At 43.7% G+C, this 15384-nt stretch overlaps 1 protein-coding gene across 9 annotated transcripts in view; it reads right to left on the reverse strand.

Moving 5' to 3' along the window:
• LOC132670577 (serine/threonine-protein phosphatase 4 regulatory subunit 1-like) overlaps nt 1-15384 on the reverse strand; it is an 82168-nt gene that overhangs the window by 49066 nt on the left and 17718 nt on the right. For 5 of the 9 annotated variants that reach the window (XR_013554471.1, XM_060621077.3, XM_060621078.3 and 2 more), the window contains one exon: nt 5139-5271. The exons of 1 other annotated variant lie outside the window; for it this stretch is intronic. Coding sequence is in view for 6 of the 8 variants with exons in the window: in XM_060621077.3 (XP_060477060.1) it covers nt 5139-5271 (133 nt within the window). In the remaining 2 variants the exon portion in view is untranslated. Of the gene's footprint in view, nt 1-4652; nt 4738-5138; nt 5272-5763; nt 5783-15384 lie in introns of those variants that run through there. 3 more of the 9 variants (XM_060621076.3, XM_078443912.2, XM_078443911.2) reach the window with 3 other exon arrangements.

The following is a 15384-nucleotide window of genomic DNA, read 5'->3' on the forward strand; positions in this document are numbered from 1 at the left end:
AAAGAAAAAAAAAATCTTTAAAGCAATATAAAACATTATGTTATGATCTTGGGGTAAAGGAAGACATTTTAAGGAAGCTTCAAAATGCACTAAGGCTAAAGGAAAATGTTGATAAGTTTACATCAAAATGAATAGCTTCTGGTCACCAAAAGAACACCATAAATACAGCCAAAACACAAGCCACAAGATGAGGAAAGATGTTTGCCATACATAACTGACCAAGGTTTGAAATCCAGAATATACAAAGGGGTCCTACAAGTCAATAATAAAAAGAGAGACTGGGAATGCAAACAGGTGCAGCCACTCTGGAAAACAGTATGGAGGTTCCTCAAAAAATTAAAAATAGAACTACCCTACGACCCAGCAATTGCACTACTAGGTATTTATCCAAGGGATACAGGGGTGCTGTTTCGAAGGGGCACATGCAGCCCCATGTTTACAGCAGCACTACCAACAATAGCCAAAGTATGGAAAGAGCCCAAATGTCCATTGGTGGATGAATGGATAGAGAAGATGTGGTATATATACAATGGAGTATTACTCGGCAATCAGAAAGAATGAAATCTTGCCATTTGCAACTACGTGGATGGAACCGGAGGGTATTATGCTAAGCGAAATTAGTCAGTCAGAGAAAGACAAATATCCTAGCACTTCACTCATATGAGGACTTATGGAGAACAAACTGAGGGTTGCTGGAGGGGTTGTGGGAGGGGGGGGATGGGCTAAATGGGTAAGGGGCACTAAGGAATCTACTGAAATCATTGTTGCACTAGGTGCTAACTAACTTGGATGTAAATTTAAAAAATAAATTAAATTAAAATTTAAAAAAATAATAATAATAGTAATAAAAAGAGAGACAATCTATCTTCCTCACCAAAGAAAGATTTCAGCAGGCACTTCACAAAAAAGAAACACAGATGTCCAACACACATATTAAAAGGTATTCAAACTCATAAATAAATAAGATGTAAATTAAAATCACAAAGCAATACTGTCATATCTACCAGCACACTACCAGACTGGCTAATATCTTAAAATCTGACAATACCAACTGGCAGATAAAATGTGGGGCAAAGGTGGGAATACACACTGATACAACCACTTTGGAACACTGGCACTATCTCCTAAAGCAGAAGACAAGCATGTCTCATCACTTAGGAGTTCTTGCCTGGCTGTACGTCTTACAGAGATGTGTACTAATTTGCACCCGTCTACATATATTAGATTGTTTACGGCAAAATTGTTCATAAGAGTGAGAAAACCTGGGGCACCTGGGTGGCTGAGTCGGTTGAGCGTCCGACTTCGGCTCAGGTCATGATCCCGCGGTTCGTGGGTTCGAGCCCCGCGTCGGGCTCTGTGCTGACAGCTCAGAACCTGGAGCCTGCTTTGGATTGTCTCCCTCCCTCCCCCCTCTCCTCCATTTGTGCTCTGTCTCTGTCTCTCTCTCAAAAATAAAAAGGAAGAAAACTTGAAGTACTCTAACAGTGGATGGATAAGATATCAGTACAGTATATTCAAACAGCACACTGTTATAAAATCAACAAACTCAAAACGACATGCAAAACCACAAAGTGACATATCCTGTATGATTTCCCACATTTCAAGTTCAGAAACAACAAAATTAACTTGTTCTATTTGGAAGCAGATACTTAGGTGCTAAGACCGGAAACAAAATGAAGGATGTAATGAACATAAACATCGGAAGGTGGCCACCGCATGGCAGGGAGGGAGTGGTGGTCAGGAGGGTAGGGAGGACACGCATCTGGGATGACCTCAGTCATGGCCACACGGGCATTTACTTCATAAACACTTCTTGGGTTTTTCATACACGTTTTATCCAATTATCTGCAAGTGCTATATTTCATAACAAAAGAAGTTTTCAAGAAAGTTGGAAAAAGATTAAAGGAGAAAAGCCATCTTCAACAGATATAAAAGAAGCATTATATAAAATGCAGACCTCATTGAGGATTTTTTGAAAAACTCTTAGTAAGTTTATTCTATATAATAAATCACCTGTACTCTTCAAAACTGTCAAGAGTATCACGAGAGGCGAAGAAAGGCTGAGAAACTGTTAGAGATTGAATGAGCCTGAAGAAACATGACAATCAAATACAATACACAATGCTGGGTTGGATTCTAGACCTGAAAACCAACCAAACAGACAAAAACCCTGATTTAAAGGACACTCTTAGGACCACTAGAAAATTTGATTAAAATCTAGATATTAGGTAACAGTATTGTATCAAAATTGAATTTCCTGAGTTGGATCACTATTCTGTGATTATATACGTGAACAGTGAATGTCCTTGTTAGAAAAAAAGCACACGGAAGTCATTAAAGAGAAAGCAACATGATGGGCACATTTACTCTCAAATGGCTTTGAAAAACCGGGAAAATAAAGACAGACTGAATGTTGAAACAAACTTGATGAATCTGAGTAAAAAACAGACAGGAATTCTTTATATTACTCTTAAAACTTTTCTGTAAGTCTGAAATTATTTTTATTTTTATATTTTTTAACATTTTTTTAATATTTATTTTTGAGAGAGAGAGTGAACGTGACGAGGGGAAGGGCAGAGAGAGAAGGAGACACAGAATCCGAAGCAGGTTCCAGGCTCTGAGCTGTCAGCACAGAGCCCAAGATGGGTCTTGAACCCACAAACCGTGAGATCATGACCTGAGCTGAAGTCGGACGCTTAACCAACCGAGCCACCAAGGTGCCCCTGAAATTATTTTTAGAAGTTTAAAAACAGGAGCACCAGATGGGCTCGGTCAGTAGAGCATGAGACTCTTCATCTCAGGGTTGTCAGTTCGAGCCCCACGTTAAGTGCAGAGATTCTTATAAAACTTTTAAAAAATTGGTTTTCATTTAAGAAAAAAGTTGAAACATAATCTCTTAGCAAATAAGAAATACACATTTTCTTTTTTTCTTTTAACGTTTATTTATTTTTGAGAGAGAGAGAGAGAGAGAGAGAGAGACAGGGTGCGAGCGGGAAAGGGGCAGAGAGACAGGGAGACATAGCATCCAAAGCAGGCTCCAGGCTCCGAGCTGTCAGCACAGAGCCCGACGCGGGGCTCGAACTCACGAACTGTGAGATCGTGCCCTGAGCTGAAGTCAGATGCTTAACTGACTGAGCCACCTAGGCGCCCCAGAAATATACATTTTCTTAAGCTGATAAGATGTAGCTACTAAAAATATAAAACAAGATAGGAAAGGAAGAAATAAAACTATCATTTTTCACAGACATCATTGTAGTATGTAGAAAACCCAAAGAACCCCCAGGGAAGTTATTAAAATTAATAAGTAAACTTAGCATAATCAATGGAGACAAAATCAAAGTATAAAAATGAATTCCATTTTCATATTATCAACAACCATTAGAATATAAAAATTTTAAGAAATGATACAATTTACATTCACCTAAAAGATCAAATACCTAAAACTAAATGGAAACGATACAGATCTCTACAACAACGGAAAACCATGTATCATAGTTTTAGTTATTTATGTGTATGTACACACAGAAATTTAAGAAAATCTTCAAAAAAATGGAAGTATCAGAAAATTAAATATAGTGCAAAGGTGTCAATTCTTTACAAACTGATTTATAGATGCAACGCAATTCCAATGAAAATCCCAGCGGGTTTTTTTCTAGAAATTGATGAACTGGTGCTAAAATGCATTTGGAAATGCAGAAAGTCCAGAACAGCCAAGACCATTTGAAGAACAAAGTGGGAGGACTTTCTTTGCTTTATACCAAGATTGTGATGATAAAAATTGCAGAAATGAAGACAGCGCGGTCCCAGCGCAATGACAGACAAACAGACCAAAGGGAGCAGACCAGAAAGTCCAGACGTGAACACTTGATTTAAGACAAAGGTGGCAAAGCGAAGCGCAGATAAAAGGCAGTATTTTCAATAAACGGCATTGGGTCAATTGGATACCGTATGGAAGGAAATGAACCTTGACGCCCACCTCACATCAAACACAAAGAAAGCAATTCCAGGTGGACTGCAGTTCCAAACGTGAAAGGTAAAACAATAAAACGTCAAGAAGACAATATAAGGAAATATCTTGATGGCCTTGGGGGAGGAGAACGTTTCTTATACGTGACAAGAAAGCCCCGAGCATAAAAGAAAAAGTTTCAAAATCGTGAACTACATTTAAATTAAGAAGTGCTCATCAAAAGACATCATTCAGAGTACCATCATTTCTCTATCTGTAAAATTGGGATAATAATCGGACTCACTCAGCAGCAATTGCTGTGAACCTTCCACGATTTAATAGACAGAGAGGCACAGAATGTAATGTTTTTAAAGAGGCAACGGAAGGTAGGGAGACTCAACGAGTATCATCCAGCCTTCCCAGAACGGTGTACTTAAAGACAGGTATGAGGCAAGGCCACAGGTAGACAAGGCCAGAGGACTGTTCGGAATGAGAAACACACAACGGCTTGTGAGTGGAAGGAAAGGGTGTGTGTCACAGGCGAGAAGGAGGATGCTGAAGACAGCAGGTGTATGTGATGGGGGAAGGGAGACAAGAAGAGAGATGCCTCCTCCCGCCCACTCGCCCCCAAGACAGGAGGGAAGAATGCCCTCAGACTCAGGTTTGGGCAAACTGTAAGGTGAAAAGAGGTGCCTTAGTTTCTTACTTCTTTAGGAAATAACAGTCAAGGTCATCTGTCAAAGAGGCACGGTCTGAGGCTGGAGAAGAGTCCCGCCAGCACCCCAAGGAGTGACATCACATTGGGACAATCTGCAGGAAAGTTCCGGTCAAAAATCAAAACAAGAGAGCCATGCTCCCAACGGATGCTCCTCAATTATGGGGACGCATTTTACTTTTCTGCGAATTGCACAGGTGGAAAGAAAGCCCGTCAGCAATCCTATCTAAACACCATTAAACTGCGTCACCATTTTATTCCTGGCTTGTACCAGGTGATCAGCAAAACGGTCACAAGAGTAACAGAAAAATCTAATCAAATGGCGCCACTCAGACAGGATCCGGCACCCTGGGAACAGCCCGCGTTCCACCTCATCCACGACAGTCCTCAGAGCTGTCACAGAGAAACGGCCACTGTTGTCAGCTCAAACCAGACCCAACAGAGGGCTGCGAGCGTGGGAAGGACTGGCGAGCTCACCGGTTGAAGACGTTCTCACTGAAAGCATACTTTTCCAGGCGAGCGAGGGGAGGCAGGTTACCCTGGCCTGGAACGTCCAGAAAGGCCGTTAGCCTCATGCTGTCACGATCCGGGCCGTAGTCTTCAAATCCATCTAAAGGGGAAGAGGGGACAAAGCCACACTCATCAGGTCACACCTGAGCAAAAGCAGGTCCTCGCAGCAAACCTTCTACCTTCACACCCTTTCCCGTGGGAGTCTTGAGAACTTGACCGACTCCTCTAAAATGAAGTGAGTAGGCTATAACGCAAGAGAAGGGTGACCGGACCAGAGTCATAAAGAAAAGCTAAGTGTCTTTCTTTCAGTGCTGTCGACCTGACTTGGGAGTCACTTCTCATCAACACGATGGGAACCTCTCCTCTACCGGGGAACTCAGAAGCGAGGGAATGAAGCAGCTGGCCGAGCCCTGGCAGAAATGTCCGTGGAGTGCTATGCAAACAAGTGTCAAATGGTCAAAAGAAAAACATATGGGAGGGCGGGGGGGCGGGCGCCTGGGTGGCTCAGTCGGTGAAGGGGCCGACTTCGGCTCGGGTCATGATCTCGCAGTTTGCGAGTTCGAACCTCGCGTCGGGCTCTGTGGGCCGATACCTGGGAGCCTGGAGCCTGCTTCGGATTCTGTGTCTCCCTCTCTCTGCCCCTCCCCTGCTTGCGCTCTGTGTGTGTGTCTCTCTCTCTCTTAAAAATAAATAAACATTTAAAAAAATATTAAAAAAAAAAAAAAAGAAAGAAAAGAAAACAGGTGAGTTTGACCTCGTAACCAAGAATCGGAAAGAAAGTCCGCCCCGTCTCTTGTCTTGCCCTTAACGTACTTGTCGCGCAGCTTCACACACTCCGTGACACTGATTCCCATCAAACCACGTGGCGACACCCAAGCGGAGCCCTCCACGTGGATGTCTAACGGCTTCCTCCAACTCAGCCTGGCCAAACACGAGCCCGCTGCCACACCGACTCTTCCCCACTAAGCCAGCTCTTCCCTACCTCCCCAGCGGACGGCAGGCAACCCTCCCTCCAGGGCAGTGGGGAAGCGCGGCCGAGCTCATGGGCACTGGAACCGAACGTCCCTGAAATGAAATGAATCCCACGACCGCAACTCACTAGCTGCGTGCCCACGTTAAGTGATTTAACCTGTCTCCACCTCCGTGCTCTTACGTTAGGGACGATGTAAAAATGCGCTCTCAGGATGCTAAAACAAGGGAGACTGGGCATGTCAAGCCCCGCAGATCTGGCCCCTCACGGTCTGGCCAACCTCGATGGTGGCCACCACCCTTTCCCCACCCACGCATCAGGGGCATGAACGCTTCCCTACTGTCCCCTGCACGGAAATAGCTGAACAGGAAATGCTACTCACGCAAAAAAGCAGAGGCTTCCTACCTGGCAGAGAGGAAAACCAGCTGATTTAGGCAGTAACTGATAAGAGTCTAAAATAAGAAATGACACGTTTGTGCCTAGGTGTTTACTTTGAAACACTAACCACATTTTCCCTCCACAAATTCTTTTAGGCTAGTAATTAGAGCTTATTAAAAATTTACATTGTGTAACAGTTACCCAGAGAATTTTAATAAAGAAGTATACGTCTGTAGAAAAACTACGTGTGACGCACTCAAATACATCATTTCTTGCAGGACCCCTGCCAGGGAGGAGTGGGTCCCCACTGAGTCACAGCCAAGCCCCCACCTCACCCCCGACCACAGTCACTTTGTAGGAGCTATTTTCAGTGCGTTTCAGGGCCCATGAGGAACACACAGCCTCCAACCCACAGACATTTACAAAGCAGCGTGAACCTAGCCTGCAGGGGACTTTAAAAACATGAAGTTTAAAAAGCCGAGGTGTCTTGGGGCGCCTGGGTGGCTCAGTCGGTTGAGCGTCTGACTTCAGCTCAGGTCACGATCTTGCAGTTCGTGAGTTCAAGCCCCGCGTCGGGCCCTGTGCCGACGCCTCAGAGCCCAGAGCCTGCTTCGGATTCTTTCTCTCCCTCTCTCTGCCCCTTCCCCGCTCGCGCTCTGTCTCTCTCTCTGTCTCTCAAAAACAAACATTAAAAAATAAATAAATAAAGCTGAGGTGTCTAAAATGTTTGGGGTCACAGAGAGCTTTGGAACTGGATGACGCCCACAGACATACATACTCAGAACTTTTCCTAAAGAACCAAGGGTTTCAAAAGATCCCCCGAGACCCACCTACGTACTTGGTGGGTTAAGAGGCACTCTTCAAAAAAACTCTATCCGCGAACTAAAGAACTTAGCAATTAGTTCCACAAAGAATAACTGTTATCAGGGAATATTAATGATTCTATTATATTAACTATATAACATTATACTAACTATATACGTGGAAATAAAAGCCATAAACCATAAACTACTGGGTGATAACTAATCTTCATTGATCTTTCTATAGGCCAGGAACCCTGCTAAGAGCTTCGCGGATAGCGGTGGTTCATCAAATCCTGACAACCGCACTATCCCCACGTTTCTGTTAAGGGAGCTGAGGCTGAGAGGATCCGAGACAGCTGGAAAGGCCACACAGCCAGAGAGGAGCAGAGTCAGAATGAGAACCAAACAGTCGGACTCTACGGGGCGCCTGGGGGGCTCCGTGAGTCCAGCGTCCCATTTTAAAAAATTTTTTTTAACGTTTATTTCTTTTTGAGACAGAGAGAGACAGAGCATGAGCAGGGGAGGAGAGGGGCAGAGAGAGAGGGAGACTCAGGCTCCAGGCTCTGAGCTGTCAGCACAGAGCCCGACGCGGGGCTCAAACCCACAAACTGTGAGAGCGTGACCTGAGCCGAAGTCGGGAGCTCAACCGACTGAGCCCCCCAGGTGCCCCTCCAGTGTCCCATTCTTGATTTCAGCTCAGGTCATGATCCCAGGGTCGTGGGATTGAGGCCCGTCAGGCTCCGCACTGCTTGGAATTCTTTCTCATTCTCCCTCTTTCTCTCTGCCCCTCCCCCAATCACACTCACATGCTCTCTCTAAAATTAAACACACACACACACACACACACACACACACACACACACACACAAAACACAGTCAGACTCTAGACACAGCACTATGCTGTACTGCCAGAGAGGAAACCGACATTTTAATTTTCGAAGAAATTCCTCCCACGTCCCTCTCTGGGCTTCAGGCACGGTGACCTTCCCTTAGTTCTTCAAATGCACCAAAGTCCTTCACCTCAGTGATTTTCTACGTGTTGTTTCCACTGCCCGGGACGCTGTCACTTCTTACCCCGTAGCCCCACCCCAGCTGAGTCCCCCTCCGGGGACGCCAGAGAGAAGGCCCCGCCTCTGCGTATAGCCTCTCACGGAGCTGGGGACTCGCCTGTCCTAACACTCCCCATGAAAGTGGCAGCATCGGGCTTTGTGACTGTCTTGAGTTCGTCTCCGAGCTCCGTGGAGGCGCTGTGACCCCAGTGGCCAGTATAGTACCTGACAAGTAATAGGTGCTCAATGAAAAGCAGCGAAATGAGGAACGATACCACCAAAAGAAACTTAAATAAAGAAAAACAAACGCTGAAACAAATGGGTGGTCTCATACAGACTCGTAAAGAAGAAGGAACCTTACAGCATGCCTCGATAAACTCCCTCACTTTATAGACCACTAAAGAGGCGCACCCCCAAAGCCAGCGGCAGAGCTAGGATTCCTAGAGCCTAAATGTTCCGTGTTCCAGGCCAGTGCTCTTTCAGGAGATGAGCAGAAAGTCTACTCAGGTGAGGCTAAAGGAATCAAAGAACACCAAGGCCGGAGGGAAGGGTTATGGTCTCCGAGGGAACTGAAGGAAAGTCAAAGACTTCCGTTTCCAGCCAAGACGGTAAAAAGGCCTCACGTTTTACACGTCTAGAAAGCCAGAAAACCGTCCATGAAACCAGTCTTCAGGCGCTAGACAACAGGTAGCGCAGGACCAGGGCCCTCAGACAAGGGACGCAAATAAGGAAGCCCTGAGACAGCAGCCTCCGATCGCCCAGAGTCCCAGCTGTGGAGAAGGAAATGTGAGGGGGCCAAAGAGGATGGAGTCTGCAAAGGGGATGTGAGGGGGCCAAAGAGGATGGAGTCTGCACTCCCTAGTGGCAGCGGCCAGCCCAGTAGCCTCTGGAAGCTTCCACCGTGTACTGAGCCATGCACACGTGATGGAGAACTACCGAGACTCGGGAGGAAACATCAGAAAGGAGCCAGCGGGTCCTTCCCGGCACTGACCTGTAGGGAATAGCAGTCTGTTCCCACCAGCCAGAGGAGAAAGACCCGTAACACGGCGTTGTCTTAGCAGTAGGGCTAAATTGCTCTAGACTAACGCCTGCTCTAGACCCACCCCAAGAGATCTTACACCAAGCCTCAACAGAATCAAGCACAATCCAAGAAAGTTCACTGCACACCATAACAAAATCCAGCATTACTGGATTCATACAATTTGTACTGTGAAATCTAATAGCTAACAACCCCAAATTCTTAATGTCTGGCATCCAGTCAAATATTACCACACATGAAAAGAAGTCAAATAATATGACCACGATCAGGAATAATGAAGAAAAAAGTCCCCCAAAATGTCAGAGATGATAGAATAGAAAATTATCTTTAAACAGCAATTAAAAGAATGTGCCATAGGGGCTCCAGGGTGGTTCAGCTGATTGAGCATCCGACTCTTGATTTCAGCTCAGGCCATGATCTCACGCTTCCTGGAATGGAGCCCCGCATCAGGCTCTGTGCTATCAGTGCAGAGCCTGCTTGGGATTGTCTCTCTTTGCCCCTCCCCCACTCACGCATTTTCTCTCTCTCTCTTTCTCTCCCAAAATAAATAAACATTAAAAAAAAAAAAAAAGAATGTGCCATATATTCCATGAAAAAAATGTTGATGAGAAAAACAGAAATTAAAAAAAGACCCCAGTGTAAATTCAAGAGATGAAAAACACAATAAATGAATCAAAACATAAACTGAAAGAAATGAACAGATTAGAGAACTAAAAAAAAAAAAAAATTCAGAGAATTTGAAGATACAGCAATAGAAACTATCCAAACTGGGGCGCCTGGGCGGCTCAGTTGGTTAAGCGTCCAGCTTCAGCTCAGGTCATGATCTCACAGTTCGTGAGCTCAAGCCCCATGTCAGGCTCTGTGTTGACAGCTCAGAGCCTGGAGCCTGCTCCAGATTCCCTGTCTCCCTCTCTCTCTGCCCCTCCCCTACTCACACTCTGTCTCTCTCTCTCAAAAATAAACATCAGAAAAAAAAAAATTAAAACAAAAGAAACTATCCAAACTGCAGCACAAAAAGAAAAACATAGAAAAAAAAAAAACCAACACACAAAGCATCAGTTACTAGGAGACGTTATCAAGCACCATAACATATGTATAACTGGAGTCCCAGAAAAAGAGAGGGCAAAAAAAAAAAAAAGACAGAGATGGAGAAAACATTAAAAATTTTAGAAGAATGGCTGAAAAAATTTTAAATTTGATAAAAACTGTAAGCTTAAAGATTCAAAAAACTGAACCCCCCAAAATTACACATAATGAAATATCACACACTGAGACACAACATAATCAATTGCTAAAACTTAGTGATCAAGAAAAAAATCTAAAAAAGCAGTCAGAAAAAAAAAATACAGATTACATTAAAAAAGAGATTATAAGGGCACCTGGGTGGCTCAGTCGATTGAGCATCCAATTTTGGCTCAGGTCATGATCTCACAGTTCGTGGGTTTACGCATGGGGCTCACTGCTGTCAGCATGGAACCCACTTCTGTTTCCCTTTCTCTCTGCCCCTCCCCTGTTCTCTCTCAAAACTAAAAACATGTTAAAAAGGAAAGAGATTACAGACTTCATGTCAAATATCATTAAGGAAAAAGAAGATAAAAGGTGTCTTTAGAAGGCTGAAAGAAAAACCACTAGTCAGAACTCCTGAAGAAATCTTTTTCAAATTTTAAGGGGAAACAGACTTTTTCAAACAAACAAAAGTAGAACAAATTCATCACCAGCACACATGTGCTACGAGAAATGTGAAAGGCAGTTCTTCAAACAGGAGAAAATGATACCAAGATGGAAATCCGAAGCTACTCAAATAGAAGGGGCTCAAGGATGGTGTGTGTGTGGGTCAATACAAACAACCACCGTCTTCTCATTCTATAAAGTCTCTTAAAAACGCCTTAAAACAAAAATAATAACAACGTATTACTGAGTTCATAGCATATGTAGAAGTGAAATAGCAATAAGGCAAGAAAATCAAATAGAACATACAGATTGGAAAGTGAAAGGAAAAGTAAAACTGTCTTTGTTCACAAGCATGATTGTCCAAGCAAAAGAGCCTAATGAGATTACAAAGAAACCACCAGAACTAATAGGTGAGTTTTGCAAGACTGCAGGAGGCTGCGCATGTATGGGGGCAGGGGTGTAAGGAAAATCTCTGTACCTTCCTTCAATTTTGCTGCGACCCTAAAATAGCTCTCAAAAATCGTCTTTTTTAAAAATAGAGTTATACCATTTTCATGGATCTGTATTGGACTGAATCCATTTTATAGATTCAATATTGTTAAGATGTCAATCTTGCCAAATTAACCTATAAATTCAATGTTATGCCAATCAATTTGCAGAAATCAATAAGTTGATTCTAAATTTATACGGAAATGCAAAGGACTGACAATAGTCAAAGCAATTTTGAAAAAGAAAACAAAACACCGGGCGCCTGAGTGGCTCAGTCAGTTGAGCGTCCAACTTCGGCTGAGGTCATGCTGAGAGCTCAGAGCCTGGAGCCTGCCTCGGATTCTGTGTCTGCCTCTCTTTCTCTCTGCCCCTTCCCCTCTCACGCTGTCTCTCTCTCTCTCTCTCTATCAAAAATAATTTTAAAAAATTTTTAACTCACAATTCCAAACCTCAAGATTTAGTATCACGAAACTGTGATATTGGCTTCAGGGTAACATACAGGTTAACAGAACATAAGAGAGAACCTACAAATAGATCTGCAAATCTAAGTCCAATGCATTTTTCACAAAGGTGTCGAGGTAATTTAATTCAGCAAACAGAGCTAGAATAACTGAATAAACACGTGAGGGAAAACGTCCTTTGTTCTTACACCACAAAAAATAATTGACTCAAAACAGATCACGGACGTAAAAAACGTAAAATGATAAAACTTCTAGAAGAAGACACAGAAAAACCTTTGTGCTCTTTAGTTACGCAAACATTTCCTAGAGTGGTGCAAAAAGCATGTGCCATGAAAAGAGATACGGATGAATTCAACTTGATCAAATGGAGAACTTTTGCTCTTCAACCGACATTGGTAACAAAACGGAACACCAGTTGGAACACCCGGCTGGCTAATTGGTGGAACATGTGGCTTTTGAGCTCAGGGTTGTGGGCTCAAGAGCCACTCTGGGTGTAAAGATTACTTAAAAATAGTACCTTAAAAAAAAAAGAAAAGAAAGAGGGGCGCCTGGGTGGCTCAGTCTGTTGGGCATCTGACTTCGGCTCAGGTCACGATCTCACGGTCCGTGAGTTCGAGCCCCCGCATCGGGCTCTGTGCTGATGGCTCAGGCCCTAGAGCCTGCTTCGGATTCTGTGTCTCCCTCTCTCTCTGCCCCTCCCCTGCTCATGTTCTGTCTCTCTCTGTCTCAAAAATAAATAAAAACATTAAAAAAAAAAAAAAAGGAAAGAAAATGGAATACTGAGCCACAGACTGGGAAGAAAATACGTGTAAAACACACATCTGATAAAGAATCTGTATCCGGAAGACATAAAGAACACTTGGAGCTCAATCTTTAAAATGGGGGCGGGGGGGAACCAAAAACTGAACAGACACGTCACCACAGAAGATACCCAAATGACAGCTAAGCACAGGAAAAGATGTTAACATCATTAGTAATCATTAGTAATCATGGAAATGTCAATTAAAAGCACAGTGAAATACTACCCACCCACTAGGAAGGCTAAGAAAATTTTTCAAACTGTATTAAACGTGTTGCAAGCAGCAAGTGGATCTCATTCATTGCTGGTGAAAATGCAAAATGGTACAGCTACTAAAATGGTTTGGCAGTTGCTTCAAAAAAGAAATATACACTTAACCACAATCCCACTCCTCAGTGCCTGCAGAGGAGAAATGAAAACACATGTATATTTATACTAAGACCTGTATTTGTGCGTTCACAGCAGCTTTATTCAAAACAGCCAAAAACTGGAAATAACCAAAATATCTATCTGCAAAGTGGATAAACAAATTGTAGTATACCCATACAAAGGAATACTCCTCAATAACAAAAAGGAATGAGCCGCTTATATGCAACAATATAGATGCATCTCAAGAGCATCATATCAACTGAAAGAAGCCAGACACATACAACTTCATTTTGCAGGATTCTGCTAATGTGAAATTCTAGGAAGGACAAAACCATAGTATTATATAGCAGATCAGTGGTCGTCTGGGGTCAGAGGTGGGGAAAGGTGTGATGGCGAATGGCTATGACACGACTTCCGGCAGGTGCAGGAAATGTTTTATTTCCTGGTTGTGGTTGTGGTCACACAACAGTACATACTTGGTAAGATTCATTTTAACAAATTAACCTTCAGTGAATATTATTATATATAAATTATACTTCAGTAGAGGTGGAAAAAAGCAAAAGAGAAAAGGGAGGAAGAAAGAAAGGGAAGGAGAGAGGGAGGAAGGGAGGGAAGGGGAGCAGAGACTGGCCATTCTTCTACTCTTCCCAAGCCCACCTTACGAAGGCTAGCATGAAACTACCTGGCAGGTTGCTGGCAGCACAGTGATTAAAAGAATTCTTAAGAGTATCTAACTTCCTTTGCTCTGATTCTATATTTATGAAGTGAGCTTGAGATCTTAATCTCCTTGAGAACTCCGATTCAAATCCAGAGAACGCACAGTACTTATGAGACCACAGGGAGCTGTGTGGTCTTCAGGTAAAACTTCAATTCGTATTAAAGGCATGCAGGAACGCATCTCGAAATTGCCAGGGTGTTCATATTTGTCAGTAGGGTGCCATCTGCCCCTGAATGGTGTGGAAAAAAAAAAAGAAAAAAGCACTGTCCGGTTCCTATTCTAGACTTTGTCCAGTGGGGAGGTACTGATCTACCCACCACAATACCTTAGCCTTCTGGGCAAATATTCACCTCCTTCTAGCAAGTAATAAACTGATATTTTGATTTCTTTTTTTTTTTTTTAATGTTTACTTATTTTTGAGAGAAAGAGAGAGAGACCACAGGGGAGGCGCACAGAGAGGAAGACAGAGGATCCGAAGTGGGCTACTCACACAGCAGACAGCCCGACACAGGGCTCAAACCCACAAACTGGGAGACCATGACGGCAGCTGAAGTCAGACACTTAACCGACTGAGCCACCCAAGCGCCCCCTGACATTTTGATTTCTATTCTGACCCCAGTCCCCTTTCTCCATCCCCATTATTACCAACTTAACCCAGTACAGATTACCATAGGAGCAGAGGCTCTGACAACTCCATTCAAACCCCAGTTACTGGGATTTCCGACAACTTACGGTGGGCTGAAGAGAAAGGAACCCCTTCCCACCACAAAAAAATAAAAATAAAAAGTAGAAAATACAGAAATGTAGATATTTTAAAATGCAGGAAGGCAGGAAAGAAGGCAGAAAGGACATCCTCAATGCTAGAAAGGAAGATAGAAAAGTGAGAGCAGTTAGCCTACGTTGACACCCCAGGATCAACATTTAAGACCTAGACACAGGTCTTAGGCACTAAGACTTTTTTTTTTATTATTATTATTATTTTTTAATGTTTATTTATTTTTGAGACAGAGAGAGACAGAGCATGAATGGGGGAGGGGTAGAGAGAGGGAGACAGAATCTGAAGCAGGGTCCAGGCTCTGAGCTGTCAGCACAGAACCCAACGTGGGGCTCAAACCCACGAACCGTGAGATCATGACCTGAGCCGAAGTCGGAGGCTCAACCGACTGAGACCCCCAGGGGTACCAGGCACTAAGACTTCTGAAGCCCACATGGGGATAAAAGATATGGGTAGTGAATTCGAAACCAAGCCCCCATATAAGACAGTTGAGGAAAGGGACTACAGTTAGGGTGGGAGTGGAGAGAGGCGTAGTCACTCGTGAGAAATCAAACCACAGGCCTACATGACCTATGAGCGCAGAGTCAACTGACACCCCTGCAGAGGAAAGGAGCCCTGCCCTGAGCTACGAGAGGATCGCTGTCCAGAGAACTCCAGTTCTAGGCATCCCGGCAAAAGCGAACAAGAAGCTG

The sequence above is a fragment of the Panthera onca genome, chromosome A3 (assembly GCF_046562875.1).
Source record: "Panthera onca isolate mPanOnc1 chromosome A3, mPanOnc1 haplotype 2, whole genome shotgun sequence".
In the NCBI taxonomy this organism is placed as follows: Eukaryota; Metazoa; Chordata; class Mammalia; order Carnivora; family Felidae; genus Panthera; species Panthera onca.